A 25,985-nucleotide genomic window follows, 5' to 3' on the forward strand; every position below is an offset into this window, starting at 1 on the left:
TACATTAATTTTTTGCGAAATGGTACAAATATTTTTTTAGATAAGCATTGTTCTTTTCTGTTATCTATTTAATCAACTGTTATGCCAAATGGTTAACAAATATAGTAATAATTATAATCAGATTTATCAGATTGTTTCAATATTATAGACACAGTCGTTATGAGTTTTAAGTAAATTCATTTTACTTCAATTTTAAATTGTTCCTGCTAGTAAATTTATAGACTGCACATTATTTTCGATATGACACGGCTGGTTTTATTATTTCAATTTTTTTTATTAAATATTTTTTTGAGCACTTATGTCCTAGCTAAATATACCAGGATTGTCCAAACAGATAAAGGGAAGGTTCGTGGAAATATATTGGAAACTATTCATTTAAAACGTCGATATTCAGCTTTCAAAGGTATACCTTATGCTGAACCACCCATTGGATATGGACGACGATTTAGAGTAAATATTATTTCATTTATAATTCTTACTAAATATCATTCAAACATCAAATACTATTACTAAAAAATTTTAGCGTCCTGTACCAGCCAAGCCTTGGAGTAGAGTATTAAATGCTACCGAAGATCCAAATGATTGCGCACAATGGCAATTTACTTTGAATCCAAATGATCGTCATATTGGAAGTGAAGATTGTCTTTATTTAAATGTCTATACACCAGAATTAAATTTTACAAATCCCCGACCACGAGCTGTTATGGCATATATCCATGGTGGAGCCTTTCAGTTTGAATCCATTCATAGTTCAAAGCTTGGTCCAGACTTTTTGATTGAAAAAGATGTTGTGGTAGTGGTAATGAACTATCGTCTTGGTGTATTTGGTTTTCTTGCCATAGCACCAGCTTATTTTGATGCTAATAACGGCTTGAGAGATCAAGCTGAAGCTCTTCGATGGATTCAAAGGAATATAAGAAAATTCGGTGGTGATCCTGATAAAGTAACTCTCTTTGGCGAAAGCGCTGGAGCAGCTTCTGTTGAATATCACAAACTTTCCCCACAATCTAAAGGTAATTATCTAACATTATATTAAACCATATCAATAAATTCGTTTGAATTTATTTACAGATTTATTCAGAGCATCCATTGCCATGAGTGGTGCAGCACTAAATGAGTGGGCATATTTCCCTAGCAGACAGTCAGCTTACATGGGATGGCATTTCGTTGGATCTTTACTCAATTATTGGTCTGATGAAGAAGATTTATACAGACAAATGGTTCACGTTAGCACTGACTCCCTACATGACGTACACTTTCTAATGTTTCTCTTTGTAAATATTAATTTCCGGTTTATTTTTACAAGATAATATGTCTTACTTAAAAAACAAGATTAACAGATATCATAACCATCGTTTTGGATTTATTTTTTTAGAAAAATCAAATCCCATTCAGACCCACTAACGAAGATAAATCAGTGAAAGATCCATTTTTACCTTATCATCCGTTAAAACTCTATAGATCTGGACAATTCACTGCCAAACCTCATATGTTGGGAGTTATGAAAGATGAAGGCATTTCATTTGTTGCTCGTAAGTCGTTTATATATGAATTCGTTTTTATATTTTTAAATATTATTAATAATATTTCAGTCATTTCAATAGTCACTGATATTCTGGGTAATTCATTTACAAAAAGATTATCATCATCATTGACTGATGTCTTTTTTATCAAGGATATAGATTTGACTCAACGTTTTCTAAGTACCCACAGTAAAGCACCAGTTTATTATTATATGAATTCTTTTGACTATGATCAAGCTTTGCACAAAGTTGATGCGATGAAATCTAAACCTGGTGCTGGTCATGGTGATGATATTGCTCATATATTTTGGGTGAACAATAAACGTCAGCCAATAGATCCTAATAGTGATATTGGTAGACATCGGCAGAGAATGGTGACTATGTGGACGAATTTTGCTAAATATTTGTAAGTAATGTAAATAATTCGTAACCCAGATTGAATTATGTTTATATTTCTTGAATTGAATAGAGAAAAAATGATGAATAATTGTTTTTTTTTAGAAAACCAATTCTAAATGATGACCATAACTTAGGTAATGTCAGTTGGGAAGAATCAGGCACAAACGGTGGTTATTTAGATATCAATAGAAATTTAATTTTCCATGCTAACAGTAGACCTATAAGTGAGAATACTGCGAAAATGGAGTATGACCGAGCAATCCATGGAGAATACTAAACTCAAAATGAAATTTCCAAGTTTCATAACCGGAATTTATGATATTAAAACAATATAAAAACATCTTAAGATCTTCATATTGATTGTAACAATAAGTAATTCAAAGAATATTGATTAGTGAAAAAGAAGTAATGTAGGTAAACACGTAAAAGCAAATAGATTTAATTATAGTATAATATTTTTTGAAAGCTCTACACATTTTTAAACGTCCAATTTCTTCAACAATCAACTCTAATCCAAAAAGTTGTTTCTTAGGTATTTAAAAAGGTAATGAGCGGATTTATTCAGAAATTATTGCTCTTACATTAAATCCAGTTGTTTTTAACACCTGCATGTACATATATTTATATCATGATTAAAAAATAATAAATATAAGGAAGTGTTTAAAAATATTTTATAAAAAAAAGTTGAAGGTCTAGTGTAATTAACATATGGATTAAATTTTAAAAGATTTATCCTCGCCGATAGGAAAGAAAATATTTGTAGAGCATGCAAAGAAACAAATCGTTAGAAATTCCTATGACAAATTTTATTACAAAGTCAATTTTTTCATAAATCATGTACACTTACATGTATAATTTTATATAATTAAACTGTTCAATTCATGTAAATTTCGGTTTAATTGAATATATTCGAATAATCACTATGTAACTTAAATCTACAAATAACATAAATTGTACATTATTTTATCATTTATAATTAATTTATTAATATTGATAGTGATATTAGTTGAATTCATTAACTATGCTGTTCGATAATTATGTAAAAATTGATATTTTTCTTTCACAAATAAATTAATCATTATCGCATCATTTGTTCTTGTGATATATTTATAAACATTTTCTTTTTAATTCCTGATTACGTATTTTTATCAATTGATAATTAATATTTTTATAAAAATTCATCTGGTTCTCTTGGTGCGTCGAGATCTCGATAGTGAATAACAGGTCGAAAGTCAGCATTGTTGCCGCTGCAAATTATCGAAAATAATGGAATATTTAATCATTAATAAATTGAATGAAACATAATTGTTCAAATTTAACTAAACTTTTAGTTATTTTTCATTTATTTTAAAATCAACTGTTAAGAAAATTGTCAATCATTACATAGAATACATATTACAATGACAATTACATTTTTTTTAAATTTACATTTCGGAAAAAAATCATCCGAGTTTTATTTTTCATTACTTAAGTAGATAATGAATTTTCGCGCAAGCTGAGTTGGAATTAGAATTTATCGATGTCTATCGGGTCCAAGTCATTATAACTAATTACTGGTCTTGTCCCCGTGGACTCTGGAACAGCCCTGTAAGCACATTGTTGTTGTTGTACGTAGTCACGTAGAAAAACTCTTCTTTTGTCGTAGATTAATTAATTAATTAAACTATTTAACGAAAAAATTTTAAACGACGAATAGAAAATTTTTTCATGACCAGGGCAAAGATTTGTGTTTAATCGCACGTGTAAATCTTTTAATCAAAGCTATATGTATCTATGTACGAATGCTTAATATTGATTATAACATATTCAATATTTCAATAAGCATTCCATAATCTAATAAATAATAATAATATATTTAAATATAATAAAGTGTTTAAAATCTATTATTAATATGCTATTTTTAAGTGAAGATATGATGAAAATTAACTTTATCAAAATCATTTTATCAAATATTTTAATTAAAAATTATTTGTTGATATTATGGTAATATAAAAAAATAAATAAGAACTTACCGGCCTCGATTAAATCCACCTCGTGTTGGTCGAGGCATTCCAAATCCTCCTCCGAATCCACTTCCATAACCGCCACCGCCGAAAACACTTCTGGAATTTCCAAAGTTACCTCCGCCAAAACCACCGAATCTGTAATTTGATGCATTTCTAAATTTAAACAATGATTTCATTTAACAATTAAATTAAATGAAGATAATAAAATAGATTAATAATTATACCCTGGCATATTTCCATGAGGAGGATAATTTTCTCGAGGATTTTCCCGTGCAGGTGGAGCCTTATTTCCTGGATGTTCTGGTAGCATTGGTCTCTTAGGATCTTTCAAATAATTATTGAAATATTCCGCTTCAGCCTTTACCTCTGCTACCTTCTCTGCATGCTTATTAAAGATGTGTTTGCGAATAAAATCTGGACCTTTAAATTTCTTACCACTCAAAGGACATAGCCATTTATCCTTTGAAATTTCTTGAGTGTTTGCTTGAACAAACTTTTCAACTTCACTGAATTGTAAAAAATTTAATTAAGGAAAATCAATTGAAATATTTGTAAATAATAAAAATTCTTAAATTAATAAAAATAAAAATTTGAAAAGGATACGCTTCTGAATTTTTGGCACCTAATTTTTCAAACTCAGCATTAGGCATAGCAGCAGCACTTGGGGCTAGAAAAGATGCCATTTTACCCTCAAAGTTTCTACAGTATTCTTGAATTTCATTAGCAGAAACTTTTAAAACAGGAGTAGGTCCACGAACGTGCATGATACCACATCTGTTGGGCATTTCATCTTCATTCGGATATTCGCAATGATTATAATAATCAACTGAATGAACAATACGCAAATAAAGAATAAGTCGGTCAAGGACTTTGATTAAAGTAGGATCTCTTTCAATGGGACCCTCGCCTTCACCCAGCAATTGACCTTCTTCTTCCTGTTGATCTCCAGATGATCCCATACCCAACAACTCTTCTTCTTCAGCCGAGGCTTCTTCGATAAGATAATCAGTAATATTAGTCAAAATAGGATTTTTCGACGACAGTCCTGTAAAATCAACCTGCTTCATGGCATCATCATCATTAGCTTTTTGTTCATCAGATTCTTTTGGAGCTGCAGTTGAATTTGCATTTACTTCATTACCATCTTTCTTTGCAACTGTATTCCATAGCCCTACTTTAGCATCCAAATTATGGATTATTTTAGCACTCAATTTAATATCCGCTCTGACGACTTGCTTGTGTGCTGTAATTCCATTTACAGTTCTGATTCTTCGAAGCAAATCTCGATTGACGATAGCTCCAAGTTCACAATCACGAAGCCGAATATTATTAAGATTCCAACAGATTTCTTTGATATTAACCTGACGTTCAAACGATACCCATCCACGTCTAAACCAACGACGCTCTGGTTGAGGATCAGCAATAGCAACTCGGAGAAATCCGGGGAACCTTTTGCACATGGCTTCTACCTCTGCTTTTGTGATGGTTGGTGCTAAATTTCGAAGGAAAATACTACTTGTTTTATGAAGAGCTCGTGGAGGAGGATCTTTTTCTTTTTCTTCGCTAGCTAAATCAATGACTGCTTCAGGTTCAATTGATTTTTTTACTTTACTGTCTTCTTGTTCCTCACTCTTTTCTTTCTTTTCTTCCTCATCCTTCTCTTTAACCTCTCCTTTCGTTTCTTCTTCATCTTCCTCTATCTTTTCATTCTCAGTTTCCACAACTGGTTTCTCTGCCTCTAGAGTTTCCATTTTTCCAGCATCAAATGTTTCTGAATTGCTACTACTGCTACTGCTGCTACTACTACTGCTGCTGCTGTTGTTATTGTTATTATTATGAGCAACATCATCACTGTCACTAGAGCTGCTAGAACTACTGTGAGAACGTTTCCGTTTCTTTGAATTCACAACCACAGCTTCGGAAGCATTTTCTCCTTCCGAAAATTCTCGTTGGCCTTCGACATTTGATTCCTCTTTTTGTTCTTCCGGCTCTTCTACTGTTTCCTCAGAATTAGCATCATTTGTCTTCATTTTATTTTCATCATTAACATCTTCATCCTCTTCCATACGTTCTTTATCAGATACTTTAGCAGAGGAATCTTCATGATTTTCATCCGTGATTTCTTTTTTCTTTTTTTTCTTATTTTTCTTCTTTTCCTTTTCCGTTAATTTCTCATTGCCTTTTTCTTCATTTTCTTTGTTATTTTCAACCACTGTTCCTTCCTCTGACACTTTAATCTCTTCTTTCTTATCATCAGAAATGTCGTTATTTTTATCTTTATCCTTGTCTTTATCTTTTTCAGCGTCTTTACTTTTTTCTTTCTCTTTTGTCTGTACTGGTTCTCGTGGTGTTGAAGGAGGTGCTGCGTCAAGAACTTTCAAGTCTTCTTCAGTGCCTCCTTCTAATTTGATTACTACTGTGTCTAACAAATGAAGGAGAGGATTTGCTTGATCAACATCTATTGATACTTTGTCAATATCTCCTGAGTTTAGTAGTTCAAGAAAAACTTCTACCCGTTTCTAAAATAAGAAAAAATTTATTAGTCTATGATAAAACCATTTGCTCAATAAAATTATATTACATTACTTTAGATATTCAATATTAATCTTAATAATAAATAAAAATTACCTTTAATGCTGCAATTTGCTCGTCTCGTCTTTTAACTGATTCTTCCGGATGATATTTTATTTTAAACCTGAGTTATTGGACGCAAAAAGAGAAAAAAAATTATTAGTAAGATCCAGTAATAACTAAGTTTTTTTAAAATCTTGCATTTAATTTATCAGACATCATAAATAAGATTCATAATCACACGCTCACAGACCCATATATTTAAAAAAATTGGATTTGATTGAAAGAAAATATACCAATTGTTAATGAAAAAAATGAAGTGATTGGCGTTTGATGCCTTTTATCAAGTTATAGATAAATAAATTATTGTATGATCAATAATTTACAACGGTCACATGGTAAATTATAAAACCTCACCTGTTTAATAACTCTCATTTCGTCATATCAATTTTTTTTTCATATTGCCTAACCAAAAACGAGTTTAAAATCGCGGCCTAAGGCGAGCATTTACATTGGGCTTTGCGCGCCCAGCTCGCAAATATTCTTCAATATAATCCTTTCATCTAATCTAATAAATAATCACCATTTTGTATATATCAATGTTTAGTGTTCATGTCAATTTTTTTGTCAAAAATTCAAATATTTACGCAGATGAAATAAGACGATGGCAGGAACTGCACCACACTGTGGGGATAGACAGATCTGATAATATTTCTAAAAAACTTACTAAAATAATATATCTATAAATTTTACCCTTCTATACTAAATTAAATAGTTAATATATTATTCCTAAATTTTATCATATTTATGTCAATAGCGATTGAAAACACTAAAGAATCATTCAAGCGCTGAAATACTTAGAATTCTATTATGTTAGCAAATGCAAAAGGCAAAATCTTGAATTAATTTTTCTCTTAACCTAAAGTAAACAATCATTATTACTATTTCAGCTTACCATTCTTCGTCTTTGTGTGCTACAAAAAATTCATTCAACTGTTGACGTCGAAATTCAAGTTTATACTCGTTATAACGCTTGATCGCTTCTTCATCAGTAATAGTATCTTCCTGGGCACCTAGGAATGCTTTGAATGACATCATCGGAGGTTGTGTTTCAATATTTGAATTGCTAAAGTTTCCAGCTACCTCTCGGCTATTGCGAATAATTAAAAATTTATCAAATTTAATAATTTAATAAAATCCAGAATTAATTAAAAAAAGTATGATTACCCACCTATTGCTGCTATTACTATTAGCATTGGGATGACTTCCATAGTGATGATTACTATGATGAGGAAGGTAATGGTCAGGAGGCCACGAGTTATAGTATTCTGGATGCGGATAACTCCGAGATGACCTATCATCCCAATCAGCCCGCATTCTTTTCATTGGAGGTCCCAAGTCTTGCGACCGAACTGGGCTATAACGTTCCCGGTTGCTACCACCGCCACCACCACCACCTCCACGATATTCTCTGTAATCTGGTCGAGCTCTTGATCTACTTGACCACTCCCTGAACAAAAAATATAATATGAGTAACAATTAAAAATAAACACAGGGAATATAATTTTTATAAAAATAACTTACCTTTCAACCCATTCTTCACGTCTTCTATCATCTCGTCGTCCTTCTCTTGAATACGATTCAGGTCTCTCACCCCTGAACTTATCTCTGCGTTTTCGATCATACTCATCATCAGAATCAGCCATTTTATTTTGTTATTAATGTATTAACTAATTCCACAAAAAACTTTTAATTACATTCAAAAACCGTCATGTAATAAATAAAACAAAAAATTTCATTAGAAATAATCAACTTGATAATAATATCAATTTCGGTAAGCGTGGAGTCTAGCGGTGAAATCGATGATGCATCGCCATATTGACTATCTATAGTTTGTAAAACATCTATGCGAAACACTGTTGCCAACCACCAAGTCTAGTTTCCGTGTTGCCAACATGTACACAGTGCTATAGTTTGATTAATTTTTAAATCGAATTTTTAAAACTTCTGCCCATATATATAATCTCCCAAATAATTATTTATAATAATTTAAATATATTTTTAAAATTAATTACATTTTAGACAATAAGTAAACATAATTATTCAACATAAAACTTATTTTTGCATCATTTTATTTGAATCCCGGAAATATTCACATTTGCATCAAATCAAACAAAATGGCTGCCATGTGGTAGCGTTCTTTGGTTATTTACATTACAATCTACACAAATGATGAGTCAATGGCCAAGTAAACGAAATAATTACCAATGACAGAAAGAATTGTCAGTCTTTTACGTGTAGTGCATATGGTCGAACATCGTGATCTGTCGAAATTATAGTGTTTGGTTAACTGTTATGAAATTGACTACTTTCTTATTAAAGTCGAAACAAATGATTTCTACAATAAACCTCCAGTAATTTACTCCTTTGTTTGAAAAATCAAACAACATTAAAAAATGTTACAATCATCCAAACAAACTTATTCTTTATTTTTCGGTTTTTTGTGTCTTTGTTCGTTGACAACAACATGTAATAGTGCAACTACTGACATCGAACTTGATGCTAAAGCACAATTATTGCATCGTCTTGACAGTTTAAATTTACTCATTTATACATTTTTATTAATTCTTACCGTTCTTACCATTTGGACATTCAAGCATCGTCGATTACGATTTCTCCATGAAACTGGACTTGCTGTTATTTATGGTATTCTATCATTTATTTTAATATTAACTACACTATCAAAACCTAGATTTAACCACCAACAATATCCCACTGACTGACAATCAATGAGACAATAGAATTCAATGTCACCTAACACCAGCAAGATTTACCGCAAAACAATATAATATAAGTGATGATAGAAATTAAAAAAAAAATTCTTTATGATAGCAGATAATAATATCGATTAATGATTACATTATTTACAGTCCTAAAGATCAAAAGATTGCTGTTATTACATTATAATGGTTATTATTATTTAATAAGAACATTGTTAACATAGAAAAAAATATTTCGTTGCGTAGCTTGATAAAAAATTCATAACCGTTGACTCATAAGTATCTTCTTTCAGATGATTACATTTGTTTTAAGTCTTTACACGCATATTATACCGAGTCAATTTTAAATGAGGGAAAAATTTTACTAATATAAATAACAATAAAAATATTTGAGATCAGCTTTCTATTTAATAATAACTGAGAAAGTAAAACATTGGAAATTTGTTGAAATAGATCATGAATTGACTTTATCAAAACACCGTAGCCAAGAGAAAAGTTTCTTTTACAGATTACAAAAGTGGCATAAAAGTTTTGTTGGAGAGAATTTATCTTTTTCTAGTAAATTCTTATGATATAAAAAGAACAATAAAATAGATAAGAAAATCATTTCTACAATTTAATTTCCAAAAACATCATTATAATTCAATATAATTTATCGACGAAATTAATTACATGTAATTAAGTGAGGTCAAGTTTAGTCTTGTGGAGATGATAAGTGAAATATCCCACTTCTTTTATCACCTTTATCACACGAGAAGGAAAAAGTCTAACATATGATTGAAGTCCAGCATATGTTAATGAATCATCTGAATTTAGCGATTTGAATCATGTGATGAATTAAAAAAATTATACTCATTTAATATTTAGATAAGAAGTTTCTAAGTATTTTTTTTAATCAAAAACAAGAATGTATAAATTCTAGATTAATCCGATGATGTTATTGGGTTAATTTAAATGACTACATGATTTTTAACTCAATAATAATACTCCAAAACAACAATAGTTGATCATAATAATTTTTTTCATCATTAGAAGAAAATACTTATGCTATGTAAAATTTTTCCATGTACAGGATTAATCATTGGGGCGATAATTCGATATGGAATTCATACGAATAGTAACATAATAGCTCACATGCCAGTCGTCGAGGATACTAGCACCAGCAAGTATAATCAATCAGTACCTCCTGATTCATTATGGTTCACCTTCACTGAAGATAAAGGAGGTGGAAATAAAACATTTACATATTCATTTCGGGGAGAAGTTAACAAAGGAGACAGTGAACTTTATTTTATGGTATATTTTTTTATCCTACATGTTTGGACTTTAGTGCTACTATTACTATCACCCTTTTTCTTGACTATCTGCAATTATGAATATCTTATCTTTCTGGTTTTAAATACATTAAAAATACATACACTTAACTACTATGTTGTTTTATTCTTTTTAGGCCACATTTGATCCAGAAATTTTCTTCAATATTATTTTACCTCCTATAATATTCCATGCTGGGTATAGCTTAAAACGAGTAAGTTTATATGATTATTGAATCATTTTTAATAGAATAAGTAATTACTTACTCAATTAATTAGTTGAAGTTATACAATTAATTAAATGATTTTTTTACAGCGATATTTCTTCCGAAATCTTGGTGCTATTCTTATGTTTGCTCTTTTGGGTACTACCATTTCATCCTTTGTCATTGGGTAAATAATTTTTTTTTTACTTTCAATTTTCATAATTTGTTTAATCGTTAACTCACGATCACGAGAAGATCGAAAATAAATATCAAAATATTCTATAAAAAGCTGATGATAAATTTTTATGAATATTTTTCATGCGAAAATAATATTGAAATATGAAATATTTTTTTCAGAGCCTTGATGTATGGTTTCTTTCAATTGGTTCCAAATTTATCAAATTCCTTTGAGTTTCTAGATACTTTATATTTCGGTGCTTTAATATCACCGACTGATCCTTTGACGATTATTTCTATTTTCAATGATCTACATGTAGATGTGAATTTATATGCACTGGTTTTTGGTGAGAGTGTTTTAAATGATGCTGTTGCTATTGTACTAAGCGGGTAAGTTTATATATATTTTTATTAAATCTATAAACAAACTTAATTATAAACATTAATCATTTGAATTATTTTTTGATTTAAATTCTATATTTATTTTATAGATCCATTCAGAATTATGGAACAAGGTATGCAAAAAGCACTGGTAGCTTTGAAACAGTAGCATTCTTCCAAGCACTTGGTGATTTTATACGTATCTTCGGATTATCATTGCTAATTGGAGCAACAATGGGATGTCTTACTGCTTTATTGACAAAATTTACTCGTGTTCGTGACTTTCCACTATTGGAATCGGCACTTTTCGTCCTCATGTCTTACAGCACTTTCCTCATAGCTGAGGCAGCTGATCTGACTGGAATAGTGGCTGTGCTATTTTGTGGAATTTGCCAAGCCCATTACACTTACAATAACTTGAGTGTAAATTCCCGGCAACGAACAAAACAATTATTTGAATTGTTAAACTTCTTAGCAGAAAACTTTATCTTCAGTTACATTGGAGTGTCAATGTTTACATTCCCAAAACATCGATTTGATTTTGGATTTATCATCGTAGGATTTATCTGTGCACTGCTAGGAAGAGCAGCCAATGTCTATCCGTTATCATTTATATTAAATTTGGCACGAAAGCCAAAGATATCTCTTAATTTTCAACATATGCTATTTTGTGCTGGGCTTAGAGGAGCAATGAGTTTTGCTCTGGCCATTAGAAATACCGTATCAAATGCTAGACAGTCTATGCTGACTACTACCAGTTTGATTGTGATATTAACAGTCATCTTTCAAGGAGGAGCAACCACACAATTTCTCAACTGGTTTAAAATACCGTAAGTTAATATTTGTTTTATTATTTTTAATTAACTAGAAGTGAAAAAAGAGCAATTTCATGCTGTGACGAATATGCAGATAATCCTTGGAATAGGTCGTTGTCGTTGTTTTAGATGCCAATCTTCTTATTTGCATGTAAAACATACGGTGTATGCGTTTTATTGTCACGAAAGGTTATTTTTATACCACATTTGTGGTAAAGGCGCAGTCGGATGTGATTTTTTGTATAATTCTTTTTACTATGGCATTTTAATAAATTATATGTTCATTAAAATACTAGCGTGCCAATAGTTGAATATAAAATATCAAGATATTACTCACAATTAATAAACCTTACTTATTATTAAATTAAAATCTCTAAATTTTCAATAACACAGTTTATGATTACTTATTAAATGACTCGGTTTTTACAATTATCTTGATAGCCAACTTGGCTCAACATACTCATATTTTTTCAAGAATTATGGTAATCTCTTCCACTAGAAAATGAGACTTGAGATAATAGAAAAAAAAAAAGAGTAGATATCTTTTTCAAAAGTTTCCTCGTAAAGCAGCATGATATGAACTCTTGAATTTCAAGATCAATATCAAGGTCGAAGATATGGTATAATATCCACATCGTGTGAAACCTACCTTTCACTCTTTAAATTCTCAGCGGGGAAAAAATAACTAATGTTTTATGTATTCAGCTAGATTAGGCATTCATGCAATCGTCTGGTCTTAGTAAAATATATGAAGAAGATTGAAAATGTAGAAATGTCATTATAAAATAGATAATTTATTATAATTTATTGATTCGAAAAAAAAACAATGATGTTTTATTATTTATTATTAAAGGGTTGGAGTCGATGAAGAAGTGGAAGGTTTATCGGGTGGAGCGAACGTACGACATGTAAGTCTATTTTATTGAACTACCATATCATTTAATGAATAAGCAAAAAGAGCTTATTATTGCGTAAGCATAAAGCAAAATAATGCAAAAAAAAAATAATTTATTGTAGCTCGCTTTTTTATTCAGTCTCATGACTTTCTATTATATTTTTTAAACTTTTGTTGTAAATTATAAATTTATTTATAATTATTTTTATTGCTACTTTACCTGGGTATATTAGGGGAGTATTTAGATAAATGCACCAACTTTATCAACTAAAATTTAATATATTAAATATTAATGTCCACAATTAATCTTAGTAACAACCTCAAGCACAAGTATTAATAATATTAACAATGATAGAAAATTGAGAGATATATTTTTGTATTTTATAACAAGCATCAATACATTAACTTGAATGATTAAGTAAAATATTAAAAGACATGTGGTTGATGATTATTGATGATATTATAAGGAAAAAAGAAAACGACTAAAGAGATTGTTTGAATAGCCCAATGGCGAAGGAAATGGATTTGGCGGAAATCTGCAACGGGTACATCGAGATCAAAGTCCCCCGGTAGGTTTTTCCTGTTTCCTTGATTTTATTTCATTTGCTTTATTTTATTTATTTATTTATTTATGCATTTAGTGACAGCTTTTTTGTTTTTATTTTATCACAACATATTGTTCAGTATGCTGGTTAACCTTGCAAAATTTTTTAAGCTTTGCCTTCACGCTAATTAATTGATTACCTTAAAATTTAGAATCACATGAAATTCATGGGTGAATATCAAATGTCATTATGTACATAAATAAAATAGATGTAATTGCAAATAATACTTTTTTTGTAATTTACTCTTTTAGAAGGTTGTTGACAACTTTGGTTATCTGTTCTAATTACATTTACTTGATAAATCAACTTACGTATCATTTCTTTCTTTAACATGACTTATTTATTTGATATTATTTTTTAATTTATGTTATTTAAAAATTTTCAGTATAATTCAATGCAAGATACTTCTTCAACACAAGGTGTTCCCACTGCAAAACCTAATGAAAAGGCTTTACTGGCAAGAATATGGGGTGACTTTGATACTAGGTACATGAAACCTCTTCTCACTCATTCACGTCCAACACTTCTTGAAACTTTACCAGTATGTTGCACACCATTAGCAAGAATCTTAACTACTGCTCAACAATTATCTCAGGTAAAAATTGTACAATTTATTTTAAATGATCAAAAACTTATTAATTTTAACAAACAATGTTATTAATCTTAGAAGTTCTCTATAATGTATTATTCAAAGTGTAATTTAACTATTGCTAACTAGGTTGATTTGTTGTGCGTGTAATGCATTTACAATTGATATAAATTATAACTTTGAAATAAACCGGTGAACTGTTTATCATCTGGAATATTAATAAGAATGATAGAGGTGATTCGATAACATGCTATTCAAATAAGAAACCTTTAAAACTAATTCTCTCACTCACATAAGTTGAATTTCCTACACTACGTTCAATTTTATGAGGACGTATAAATATTTCTAAGTAGGTCAAATTATCATATAGTTGAAAAAATCATTTCTGCCAAGTTTGTTGATTTTGTAAGCTTTTAAGCTGCTCCAAATTTGGATAAAATCATAAATTCATATTATCACCAGTTAAATACTTGATATTGAAGCAATAAAAAAATTCAATTGAAATATAATAGGAGGAATTTATTGAATAAATATTAAATATGGAAAGTAATGATAAAATTTCGATTAATTTTAGATATTGGTATTTAATCTACATCCAGCAGACAGATGAGCTTTTAATGATTAAAAAAAACTTGAGTTATTAATTGAAAATAATAATAATAATTTATTAAAATTGATAGAATTAACTAATTGATTGAATAAAATTGAAACAATTTATATGATTTATGATGTTATAATGTTTCAGGATGATATATCAAGAAAAGCAGACTCTGATTCTGATTTATGTTTGGGTCAAGGTCAACATCAAGATGTTGAGTGGAATACAAGTATTGAACCGGTAAGTTTTCATCAACCCAATAATTTAAATTATACTGTCAATCCATGCTACCAGCCAAATAACAACTCGGAATTTTCTAATGCTGATGAGCCTTATATTATTCTTAACTTGCACTCGCGGAGATAAATAAATCTATTTAAATAACAACAATGACAATAGTAAATTAGACTAATCAATCAGACTCGCGAGTATTAATCAATGATGAAGACTAAAAAAATTCATTAAATAATTAATTAAAGTATCTGGAAGAACATTTGTATTGTCAATATTTTAATTAATCGAAGTCCATTTAAAATTGTACTATTCTGAATGTTGTAATTTGTATTGTTCGAAATCACTATACAAATGTTTGTGATGGTAAAAACATGCCAAAGAAGCCATTGAATGTATGTAAGTGTGTGTATATGTGTGAAAAAAAGGTGACATATTTAAAAATAAAAAAGGCCATTAATATATTTGTCATGAATATTATTACAATGTTTGCGAAAAAAAAAATTAAAATTGTGTGGCCCAATATTCCAAGAGAAAGAGATTTTTGATCTCATCTCTCATTGATTTGTGGGCTAAGCTTTTTGGTTATTGTTAATGTATACAATTAACAGTTAAAGTATAAATAAAACTTTTGTTATTGCCGAGTGTGTATATACATAATGTATACATTTTATTGAAGATTGTTCAATTCTGCCATTATATTCTGTAGTACGTTTAGGCCGGAATCGGTAGCCATTTTACCTAAGAAAATTTTGTATTAGTGAATTTTAATTATTCAATAACTAGTTTTTATTTATTACATTTGTGATTACTCGTAATCTCATTATACATGATATAAATCATTCAAAATTTTGTTTTTGTATTGGGGTTTTTGTAATTGGCCGTTTAAGAAAAATAAGAATGAATTTTTTTGGTTTAAAAAATTATTACGAACTAGCAAATAGTAGTTTATAAATATTAATTAGTTTTAATATGGTATTATGGTAGTTATTTTAATTTTTTATTGCACCAACACATCTATTAACATTTTAGATTTTTTATTTATATGACAAGCAGCATTATTAGATTTATGCATGAAAGTATTAATTTTTTTTTTTTTTTTTGCACTGCTTCACTTAAAAATAGTTTCCTACATAATATTTTTCCTTAAACAGCCAAAATTATTCGAGAAAATTATCTCACTTATTTAAATAATTACACTAAACTTACTCTTAACAATATAGAAATTTTATTTTGCATTTTTATAATTTTTAATTCATCTGATTCGATTTAAAAAATAATTACGCATGACAAGTTTGTTATGTAGTTTTGAAAGTTTGCCTACAAATGATCATTTAATAATATTTTCATATTATTTACAGTTATTATTTATTTTATTCTAGTTATTATTGTGATATAGAGCTTAATATTTTAAGTTTCTATTATTTATTTTTTTTTTTTTGGGTTTTTGTTTTTATTTTTTTGCAGCTAACTGCTGATTCAATTCACCATAGACCGAATATGTAGAGGATGAAAGATGTTGACGTAATTACATACCTGTGAATTTGGACGATAGCTACTTTATTATATTTATAATTATCATAATTATAATTATTAAATAAGTTTTATTAATTATCATCGCCATTTTCGTATAATTTGTTGACCATTTTGTGTGATGTTTAGAATCCAATTATCAATAACTCGAAACATAAAAGATGAAGACAATAACGATAATCACTAATTTTATTCATTATAAATTTATAAACGATCAAATTAACTCTAATATGAACAGTTTTTTTTTACAATTTTGTTATTTTTAAATTCTCTCGAAACTTTACTAGTATTAATATTATTTTTGCATTTTTATTTCAAATGTTATTGTTAATTGGATCATTATTAATGATTGGATTCTTGTGTTAATTTTACAAAATCAATCAGTATTACATAACAAACATATGTAAATATATTGTATATTTTGAATAGTTTACGCTCATCAACGCTACTGAAAGTGTTTTACTTAGAAAATTGTTACACATGTTTTATGTTTGAAAAGTGTGTATCAGTGATTTTCATTTTTTTTAATGATTTCTGTTTGAGTTAATTGTCAAATCTAGTAAAATGAATAATAAATAAAATTGAAATATTTAAAATTCTGTTAATTTATTTTACCAAACTACCAATTATCCTTGTACTTGAGATTTTATTGTCTCTCTCATTTTATCAGTTACTTCAAACATAGATCCATGACCTGGAATTATATAATCTGCCATCAATATCACTCGAAGTCGATTTTTAGCTTGTTCCTCTTCCAGTTGTGTAATTCCCAATAATTTCCAAATGGCTGGATTGTCAATATCATTCTCGTTTTCAAATAAATCTCCTGTAATCGCAATCACAGCCTTGTGGTTGTTTATGATACTGATTACTACTACAGTGACATCCTCTAATGTGTGTCCAGGGGTTGCAATTATTTTTATATCATCATGAATATGATATTCGCCTACAGAATATTTTTTTCATTAAAGAATAGAATGATTTTATTTATTGAAATTTGATAAATTGAAGTTACCTAAATTTTTTATGGATAATTCATCAAATATAGTTTCTTTATGGATGCAACAACCAACAATATGTACGGCATTTGTAAATAAATTATTATTTCCTATATGATCAGGATGACTGTGCGTACAGATGACATAGTTTATATCATCTGGTTTGACCTTATGTTCTGCTAAAGCTAAAATTTTCAAGCAAAGTTATTTTGTTCAGTTATTAGTGTTATTGGAAATAAAGAAATCACCAAGTTTTCATTGTAGAAATGAGTAATATTTTTTGTTATGTGAATTATTCAAGTATTACGTGCCACTAAGAATCCTGTCACGATCCCAAGCAGTCATAGTGTCAACAATCACATTGACCGGTCCTTTTACCAAAGTACAAGAGCAATTGGCGTCTGTTTTGCCACTCGATTCCAATTGTTTGGAGTAACCATCAAATAAAACAATAACTTCGTGCATTTTTTGATTTTTATAACAATATAAATAAAAAGTTTTACCAAGTGGAGTTTAATATTTGGAGTAATGTAACTGTTTACAGTGAAAAACTTAACCTCCAACTTATGGAGTATAACCTCAAAATTTGTTTACAATAAATAAACTATCAATGTGGATAAAATTTTGAATTACTGCGAATTGTTAAAGCAAATATTAATTTATAAAAATGAAATTGGTAAGAATAATAATTACTATAATTAATGAAAAAATATTTTTTTCAAAAGTAATTAATTTTATTTAAAGAAAATAAAATATTTCATTCATAACTTATTTATCATTAAACAAAAATTATTTATTATTTTTGTGTACATTTATTTATTGGGTATAATGTTTATATCTTCTTTCAGTACTGTCTTTCAAGTGAACCCACTAAACCATGTCTCGTCCTAACATTCAAAGGAATAACTTTAATGTTAGACTGCAGTTTAAATATGCAAACAATTTTAAATTTCATGCCAATACCATTAGTACCAAGTGCCAAATGTAATTCTCTCCCAAACTGGTTGCCCAGAGATAATCATCATCATTACCAAGATTGGAAAATTGAAGGAGAACTAAAAGAATGTTGTGGAAGAGTATTCGTAGATTCAATCCCCGAATTTTCTCCACCTCTAGAAAAAATTGTAGATTTTTCAGAAGTTGATGTAATTCTTATCTCCAATTACACATGTATGCTTGCTTTGCCTTTTGTAACCGAAGGAACAGGATTCAAAGGAATTGTTTATGCAACAGAACCTACATTACAAATTGGAAGATTTTTTATGGAAGAATTAGTACAATATATTGAACAAACACCAAGAACAACGTTAGCCAAACATTGGAAAGAAATGTTACATGTTCTACCATCACCACTAGCTGATGCTTTAAAACCAAAATCATGGAAACAATTGTACTCATTGGCTTCTGTAAATGCAGCTTTAGCAAATATTCAGCTCGTTGGTTATGACCAAAAAATCGTAAGGAACCTTTTCAATATTAAATTTATTCATTTCTCAAGAATATCCAAGTAATAACATTTATCTTAACCGTTTAGGATATTTATGGAGCACTCACAGTGATTCCTATTAGCTCAGGATACTGTTTGGGAAGTAGTAATTGGTTAATATCATGCGACCATGAAAAAGTAGCATACGTTAGTGGTTCATCAACCTTAACAACGCACCCTCGTCCTATGGAGCAGACAACTCTAAAGCACGTTGACGTCTTAATTTTAACCGGTTTAACACAAACTCCAACAGCAAATCCTGATACGATGCTGGGAGAATTATGTATGACAGCTGCATTGACTGTCCGAAATGGTGGTTGTGTTTTAATTCCTTGCTATCCTTCTGGAGTTGTTTATGATCTTTTTGAATGCCTGAGCACTCATCTAGACAAGTCAGGTCTTTCTCAAATTCCTTTATTTTTTATTTCTCCTGTCGCCGAATCTTCTTTAGCCTATTCAAATATTTTGGCTGAATGGCTATCAACAAGCAAACAAAACAAAGTTTATCTTCCCGAAGAACCATTCCCTCATGCTTTCTTAGTAAAAAATGCAAGATTAAAACACTTTACATCAACGTGGGCTGGAGGTTTTAGTACAGAATTCAGACAACCTTGTGTGGTTTTTTGTGGACATCCAAGCTTGAGGTTTGGAGATGCTGTACATTTTGTACAGTTGTGGGGAAATAATCCTCAGCATACTATTATTTTTACTGAACCAGATTTTCCATATTTAGAAGCTCTGGCTCCATTTCAACCATTAGCAATGAAAGCTGTTCATTATCCTATTGATACTTCATTGAACTTCACTCAAGCTAATAAACTTATCCGAGATCTGAAACCTGATAATCTAGTTATTCCTGAAGGTTATATGTCTCCACCATTTACAGCTCCTCATCGACTAGATTTGATTATTGAACCAGTTGGAGTAAGTTACTTAAATTCCAATCAATCTGTTGATTTTTTTTTTTTTAGAAAATAACAAAATATCTTTCATTCCATTTTCTAGGATAAACCACTGATTACTTTCAGACGTGGAGAAGTAATCAAGTTGCCTTTGAAGAGGAAGAAGAGTCGCGTTTTTATCGAACCTAATTTAGCTAGTAATATTGTATTGAATGAAGTAAGACCAGGACTAAGTTTAGCTTCTATTACTGGAGAGCTTGAAATTAAAGATAATGTCTATACAATTAAAAGTATCAATGATGCTAATCAATCAGCACGAGCTAATCTTAAGAGAAAAAATAAACAAGATAATGCTTCTCTGGATAAAGATGATATCCTTACGGAACATAAATATGAGTATGGAACCATTGATGCGCAAGATTTGATTCATAAATTACATCAAGCTGGTATTCATAATGCTAAACTACAGCAAAGTACAGCTACCTCAGCTAATATACATTTGGTAAGAATGAACTTTTTGAAAAAATACTTGACATATTGAATTTTAAGTTGGAATGTATGAAATGCTACAATGAAAGCTTGTGAAGTAATTCATATGTTTGGCAGCTGTTGATGTAATCTATTTTTAACACATTCTTTTGATTTTTCATTTTTAGCAAGATGAAGATACGCTTATCCAAATATCAGAAAATTCAACTCACATATTCTGCAATGGCAATCAAAGTTTACGAAAGAAACTAAGGTCAATTGTGATGCAATGTTTAAAACATTATTAAATAAATAAAACAGTATTTTTATCTAACTACGAGTTAATATTATTTATAATAAAGAACTAGATATGTTCAAAGTAATAAATATATTTCAATTAAAACAATCAATGATTTTCTCAATCTTTGTGTATTTATTACTAGTATATTTTCTACTCCATAAAGAAATTAAACATATCACAAAGAGATATTATTACTGCTTAATAAATTAGTTAGAGTATTCACAATTCTTGTAATAAATAAAAAAATGGAGTTCGTACAAATATCATGTATAATTATAAATAAATTGTTAGCGTTTGATACTGTATAGAATTATTCTAAGAATAATAACTTTCCGTTAAGTATTAAATGTATTTAATACAATAATAATGATTTTTGGTTTTACATACTATGATTTTTCTAATGAGAAGTGGCGACTCCAATCAAGGTGCCAGCAATGAAGGAAACAATAAAAAAGTGTGTTTCTCGTGGTTTAAATACATTCTCACCCAATAATCTATTATACCAATTTTGACCTTGCACCTTTTTAGCGTGAACAAAATTCTCAGCTTTATCCAACTTCTTGTCTACATACCTCTCAACCTGCAATTAATAATTTACCTTTTACCAACAAAAACTAAATATTATTTAATATCAATTGAAAGACAAAGTTAATTTTAATAAGAAAATTTTTTTTTATTGAAAATTCAGTCAATAAATAAAAAATGCTAGAGATAAATTAAAAATTATTATTAATTACAAGAATAATATATTATTCGATGCATTCACAATAAAAAAGGTAAGGCAAGATAAGTTTTTTTTAATCGCAATTTTCTAGTTACTTTTTCCGAATAAAATAAACACAATAATGGGGCATTGTCGATTGATTACATCGCTAGGCCAATGAAAAAACCACCGAGAAAACTTGTGGCTACATAAGTATTTTGTCGACACCACAATCCTACCTGTTTAGAACAAAAAAGCGAATGGTTATTTTTTTTTTTATCTTAAGCTGACAAGAAGCTTTAATCACACTGGCTGTGAAATAATTTTTTACAGAAGCTAATCAAATAATTTTGATACAGGGTAAATCTAATATGTATTAAAACTATTTTTTCTCCATCTCTAGATTTTATAAACAAATAAATAAATTATTTTACTATTCAAGTAATTAAGTTACTATTTAAGTAATTTTTTGTTATTAAAGTAGAAAGTCTATATTCATTCTGGTGTCTAAATGTAGAAAATCTATAGACACTATCCTTTGATAAAAGCACCTATTTAAGGACTTTGTAATGAAGTAATGTCATGTATACCTTGTCTATAAGCTTTGGGCCTTCACCCGTAATCTTCTCTTCTATATTATCCGACAACTTCTCAGCCTTATCTTGTATTTTATCCCAATTGATTTTTATATAACCATGATTTGCAGCTATTTGAAGAAGTATTATTCCACCACCAACAGAGAATGCTGCAATTTTTCCGACTTTCATTGCCAGAAAACCAGTGACCCTATTTAGTATTTATAGAAAATTATATGAGTAATCGATTCTGAGATCATTTTTTTTAATATCAATAAGTGTCATTTTTATAGGAGCGGTTAACAATTATAACCTTCAAGACTAACGAGCCCAAGCTAATATAATTATGACAATACATCAAAGTTAAAAGATAAGATGTTTTTATTTTTTTCAATATGATAATAAAACTTTACCATCCTGATGATGCTCCAATAGCAATTTGTTTAGTTGCTGAAGTTTTTGAAACATCTCCAAGGATTTTATCAACGAAGTTTTTAGAAACTTCTTTAGAAACACTCGCCTTTTGACGATCGTTATTCAAGTCATCTTTATTTTTCTTCATTTTGCGACGTAATTTACGTAAAGTTTTCACTATTTGAAAATTTTTAGACAATTTTTTAGTTAAACAGTTTATTGTACCAACAATAAAATCTGACACTTCTTGCTTTGTCAAGTACTTGAACTAACACAATCAAGATATATTACGATGGTGCATAGTGTGTGAATGACGATTATGCGCAGCGTTTCAATGCCACGAAATCTTGGAATCCGGGCTTTTCAATTTGGTAGAATTCTTTGATAATATGTCGTACTTATTAATCTACATCAAAGCATCGACAGTTGATAAATAAAAAAAGTTGAATGTTGTTATAACGTTTATATGTAAACAATGCAAACAATAACGGAATAAACATCAAGTTTTAAATCTTTGATTACAAATTTTATTGTGAAAATTACTCTTGCAGAAAGGCGAATGCCCAGTATATGAATCTTAAATAAATAATAATAATCACTTAGTAAAAGTCTACATGTTTACAACAGCAGGCAAATGATCAACATAATTTCAAGGTTTAAAATTTATTTATTGAATATCATATACACTTGTACAGACCATTGTTTTCAGTCATTCAAAAAAATGTTTATAGAATTTTTTTTTTGTAAAAATAGATTACTAAAATATTTTTAAAAATTGATAATGAATAACAGTTTTGAAAATTTTTATTCATTTTTGTTCGCAGAGAAAATAACTCCATTAACTAACTCAAATGTCCTTATTATTACCACAATTGTAATCTATTATTATTATATATATAATAATCGTATTATTTTATAATAATTATATTACAGATTAATGTCGTATAAAACAACGCTATATTACATAATAAATTGTATATTAATATTTGCTATATAACTCTAAAAATTTCATGATGATATGATAAATTATCTTAATTTGATAAATGCAGTTAAAATCAAATTACATTATAAAAGAAGATTAACAAAAGCAAATGGAAAAAAATATATCGAATAAACATGATTAAACATAAATTAATTGTGTGCTAAAATAATTGATCCATTTTGCCCAACTTCTGTGGGATTTGTTGTTGATGTTGTAGCAGTAGTTGATGGAGACACACTACTTGCTACTTCATTAACAGTGGTTCTTGGTGACGAAGAACCATTATTAACATTACAAATTTTATTGTTTTTTAATTCAAAAACTTGTTGAATAGCATTTCTAAAGCACAGGAAATTATAATCAATTACTCCTTGCCTGTCAAAATTATCCTCTCGGAGGATGCAAACCAATGCTAGAAATTTATTTACTTCTCGTAAATAAAGTATTGTTCCATTGTTTAATTTAATGAGACTTGAACTTTGATTATCAAACACTGGTGCTTCTAAATCTTCTCTAAGGCTATAAATAATTATTATTTAATTAATCTATAATTATTAGAATTATTTTTTTGTTCATATTATTTTTCAACTTACCCATAAATACATGATACATCAATTACAACATCGATCATGTCACAACAAAGCTCGTAACTTTGCATGTCGACAGGAGAACTGTCAGTTGCGATATAAATCTTAGATACTACGTCAAATAGAAAAGCTTTTTCAATCCCAGAATTCTAAAAACGACAAAATGATATTGCATTAAAAGATTATGGACGAAATACAAGGTAGTGTACATATTTTAATAAAATTCAAAATAATATTTACCGATATAAGAATGTTTAAAAGATTCTCCAAGGTAGGTAGTTGAGGAATTAATTTTTGTACTACCTTACTGAAGGCTTCAAAAATACTATGATCGTAAATAGACGTTAAATGGAAGCTCAAGTGTATTTGATCATAATTTGAATCAAGTAAATCATCATTAGCTCTTGTATGAATTTCTCTCTGTGTCTCCATTTTATAATCGTCCGATAATCCGTCAACTTTGTGGATAAAAACTTCAAATTTAATGGCTTGATTTACTTTATATGCTTTAGTGACAGTTAAATGTAGTTTATTGAGAGCTTCCATATAATCATCTTGGGCATCTATTACAAATACTAGTGCACCACAGCTTCCAAAAATCATATCACTATCAAACGTAGGATCAAAAAAGTCTATTTGGCCAGGGAAATCCCAAATTTGAAATTGCACAAAACTTGAATTGCTAATGTCATCTTTTATTATCTTATTTGTACTTTCGAGGAAAAGAGTCTCATTCGGTGACATTTTGTGAAATACAACCTTTTGTATGGATGATTTTCCACTCCTAAAACAATTATAGAAGATACATGTATAGATTATTAGTTCAATAACGGTGTAATAATAAAATAAAAATGTTATTCTAATAAAAGAGTTATCATACTGATTATAAAAAAATAGAAATTCTAGATTTAAATAACTTTTTTTCAATAATCTTATGTTCTTTATATTTTTATTGATTAATTTCCATTTAAATTGTTAACTTTATCTTCCTTTTTCTTCTATACAATGAGTATGACTCATTCATTTTCTGTTGATAGAATCAAACGAATACCTAACCCAGATGATTCAACACTCTAAGTACAACGATTCTTCAATGTAGAGCTGTCAATAATTAAAAAAACATCATAATTGATTGCTATGTATAATAAAATTACCTTCTAAGACCCATCAACAATATTCTAGGTTTCTGTTCTCCAGCTAATAAATTCGTAGATCCATCAGTCTCAACGCCATCAAAAGGGGTGTATCCAAAATCTTGAGGAAAAGAGCCAGCATCATAACCTGCTTGATACTGGTCATCATCATCCTACGAAAACAAATAAACAGTATATAATTATTCTTCTACAATAATAAAATATTTTTTACCATTATTAAAAATTTAACGTTAATTTAATTGAAGAGAACAAAGCTATAACCCTTTTATTAATCACTCATTTATAATGATAACTTTTATCACTTTAAAAATTTTCTTTTTCTGTTTAAACTTACCATATTTGACATTTATTATACGAATTGCGTTTTACATGCAATAAACTATTAATGTATATTAACAATGTAGATTAGTCAAAGCACTGACTTATTTATTATTATATTATTATTATTGCGATTATTATTATTATTATTATATAATTTTGTTTGGATTTTGAAAGTCGTAAATGACATATAAAACGTTCTACAATGACTAAATATCACTTCTTCACATTTAGAAGTGAACTACGTTATCAATTATTAATCGATAACAAAGATTACTTTTTTTATCAATTGTAAATAGCTTCGACATCTTTTGTCTTTATTGACAGAGGTATAGTGGGTGTGAAAAAATACACTTACATACTTTGTTTCAAATTTTTAGTGTCGATTCATTTCAGTTGTCACTCAGAAAATAACCTATCCACCCAGGACTAGTCACTTTTTTTTGAATTACTCCAAAATTACAGCAAGTCATAA

General features: G+C 29.0%; 7 protein-coding genes across 14 annotated transcripts; 3 read left to right on the top strand and 4 right to left on the bottom strand.

Annotated features, from left to right (window-relative positions):
• The first annotated feature begins 240 nt into the window (after positions 1-240).
• Positions 241-2,199, top strand: LOC118069516 (venom carboxylesterase-6-like). Its single transcript, XM_035087683.1, has 6 exons — positions 241-450; positions 524-1,013; positions 1,072-1,226; positions 1,376-1,532; positions 1,593-1,929; positions 2,025-2,199. The coding sequence occupies exons 1-6, from the start codon at positions 241-243 to the stop codon at positions 2,197-2,199; spliced, it is 1,524 nt and encodes a 507-aa protein (XP_034943574.1).
• Positions 2,200-2,833: 634 nt separating this feature from the next.
• Positions 2,834-8,400, bottom strand: Ars2 (arsenic resistance protein 2). 3 transcript variants are annotated; one of them, XM_035087753.1, is made up of 8 exons: positions 8,084-8,400; positions 7,731-8,009; positions 7,455-7,649; positions 6,557-6,623; positions 4,532-6,447; positions 4,153-4,434; positions 3,935-4,081; positions 2,834-3,169 (listed from the first exon to the last, which is right to left on the bottom strand). In XM_035087753.1, the coding sequence occupies exons 1-8, from the start codon at positions 8,203-8,205 to the stop codon at positions 3,091-3,093; spliced, it is 3,087 nt and encodes a 1,028-aa protein (XP_034943644.1). In that variant the 5' UTR covers positions 8,206-8,400; the 3' UTR covers positions 2,834-3,090. The 3 variants fall into 3 exon arrangements, with proteins under 3 accessions (XP_034943644.1, XP_034943646.1, XP_034943645.1); XM_035087755.1 differs by having other exon boundaries at positions 2,836-3,169; positions 3,935-4,063; XM_035087754.1 differs by lacking the exon at positions 2,834-3,169 and adding an exon at positions 3,254-3,507.
• A 339-nt stretch (positions 8,401-8,739) lies between these two features.
• On the top strand, positions 8,740-17,077 carry Nhe3 (Na[+]/H[+] hydrogen exchanger 3). 3 transcript variants are annotated; one of them, XM_035087758.1, is made up of 11 exons: positions 8,745-9,205; positions 10,352-10,575; positions 10,730-10,807; positions 10,909-10,985; positions 11,156-11,365; positions 11,467-12,186; positions 13,025-13,079; positions 13,570-13,635; positions 14,057-14,266; positions 15,006-15,098; positions 16,557-17,077. In XM_035087758.1, exons 1-11 carry the CDS (start codon positions 8,956-8,958, stop codon positions 16,593-16,595), a joined length of 2,022 nt encoding a protein of 673 aa, XP_034943649.1. In that variant the 5' UTR covers positions 8,745-8,955; the 3' UTR covers positions 16,596-17,077. The 3 variants fall into 3 exon arrangements, with proteins under 3 accessions (XP_034943648.1, XP_034943647.1, XP_034943649.1); XM_035087756.1 differs by lacking the exon at positions 16,557-17,077 and having other exon boundaries at positions 8,742-9,205; positions 15,006-16,541; XM_035087757.1 differs by lacking the exons at positions 13,570-13,635; positions 16,557-17,077 and having other exon boundaries at positions 8,740-9,205; positions 15,006-16,542.
• LOC118069562 (metallo-beta-lactamase domain-containing protein 1) lies at positions 15,735-18,120 on the bottom strand. Its single transcript, XM_035087765.1, has 4 exons — positions 17,932-18,120; positions 17,638-17,805; positions 17,238-17,568; positions 15,735-15,830 (listed from the first exon to the last, which is right to left on the bottom strand). The coding sequence occupies exons 1-3, from the start codon at positions 18,083-18,085 to the stop codon at positions 17,249-17,251; spliced, it is 642 nt and encodes a 213-aa protein (XP_034943656.1). The 5' UTR covers positions 18,086-18,120; the 3' UTR covers positions 15,735-15,830; positions 17,238-17,248.
• Positions 18,121-18,154: 34 nt separating this feature from the next.
• Positions 18,155-20,898, top strand: IntS9 (integrator complex subunit 9). The gene is made up of 5 exons (XM_035087759.1): positions 18,155-18,296; positions 18,469-19,077; positions 19,155-20,030; positions 20,112-20,510; positions 20,665-20,898. Exons 1-5 carry the CDS (start codon positions 18,288-18,290, stop codon positions 20,782-20,784), a joined length of 2,013 nt encoding a protein of 670 aa, XP_034943650.1. The 5' UTR covers positions 18,155-18,287; the 3' UTR covers positions 20,785-20,898.
• Positions 20,899-21,112: 214 nt separating this feature from the next.
• On the bottom strand, positions 21,113-22,960 carry LOC118069563 (FUN14 domain-containing protein 1). Of its 2 annotated transcripts, none has more exons than XM_035087766.1 (3): positions 22,469-22,944; positions 22,071-22,266; positions 21,113-21,357 (listed from the first exon to the last, which is right to left on the bottom strand). In XM_035087766.1, the coding sequence occupies exons 1-3, from the start codon at positions 22,615-22,617 to the stop codon at positions 21,175-21,177; spliced, it is 528 nt and encodes a 175-aa protein (XP_034943657.1). In that variant the 5' UTR covers positions 22,618-22,944; the 3' UTR covers positions 21,113-21,174. The 2 variants fall into 2 exon arrangements, with proteins under 2 accessions (XP_034943657.1, XP_034943658.1); XM_035087767.1 differs by lacking the exon at positions 21,113-21,357 and adding an exon at positions 21,470-21,719 and having other exon boundaries at positions 22,469-22,960.
• Positions 22,961-23,477: 517 nt separating this feature from the next.
• Positions 23,478-25,985, bottom strand: RagC-D (Ras-related GTP binding C/D). Of its 3 annotated transcripts, none has more exons than XM_035087761.1 (5): positions 25,404-25,522; positions 25,193-25,344; positions 24,279-24,822; positions 24,045-24,187; positions 23,478-23,970 (listed from the first exon to the last, which is right to left on the bottom strand). In XM_035087761.1, exons 1-5 carry the CDS (start codon positions 25,404-25,406, stop codon positions 23,601-23,603), a joined length of 1,212 nt encoding a protein of 403 aa, XP_034943652.1. In that variant the 5' UTR covers positions 25,407-25,522; the 3' UTR covers positions 23,478-23,600. The 3 variants fall into 3 exon arrangements, with proteins under 3 accessions (XP_034943652.1, XP_034943653.1, XP_034943651.1); XM_035087762.1 differs by lacking the exon at positions 25,404-25,522 and adding an exon at positions 25,869-25,985 and having other exon boundaries at positions 23,479-23,970; XM_035087760.1 differs by lacking the exon at positions 25,404-25,522 and adding an exon at positions 25,527-25,701 and having other exon boundaries at positions 23,479-23,970.

The sequence above is a fragment of the Chelonus insularis genome, unplaced genomic scaffold, assembly GCF_013357705.1.
Source record: "Chelonus insularis isolate UGA/USDA-ARS -01 unplaced genomic scaffold, ASM1335770v1 contig_41_pilon, whole genome shotgun sequence".
NCBI lineage: Eukaryota > Metazoa > Arthropoda > Insecta > Hymenoptera > Braconidae > Chelonus > Chelonus insularis.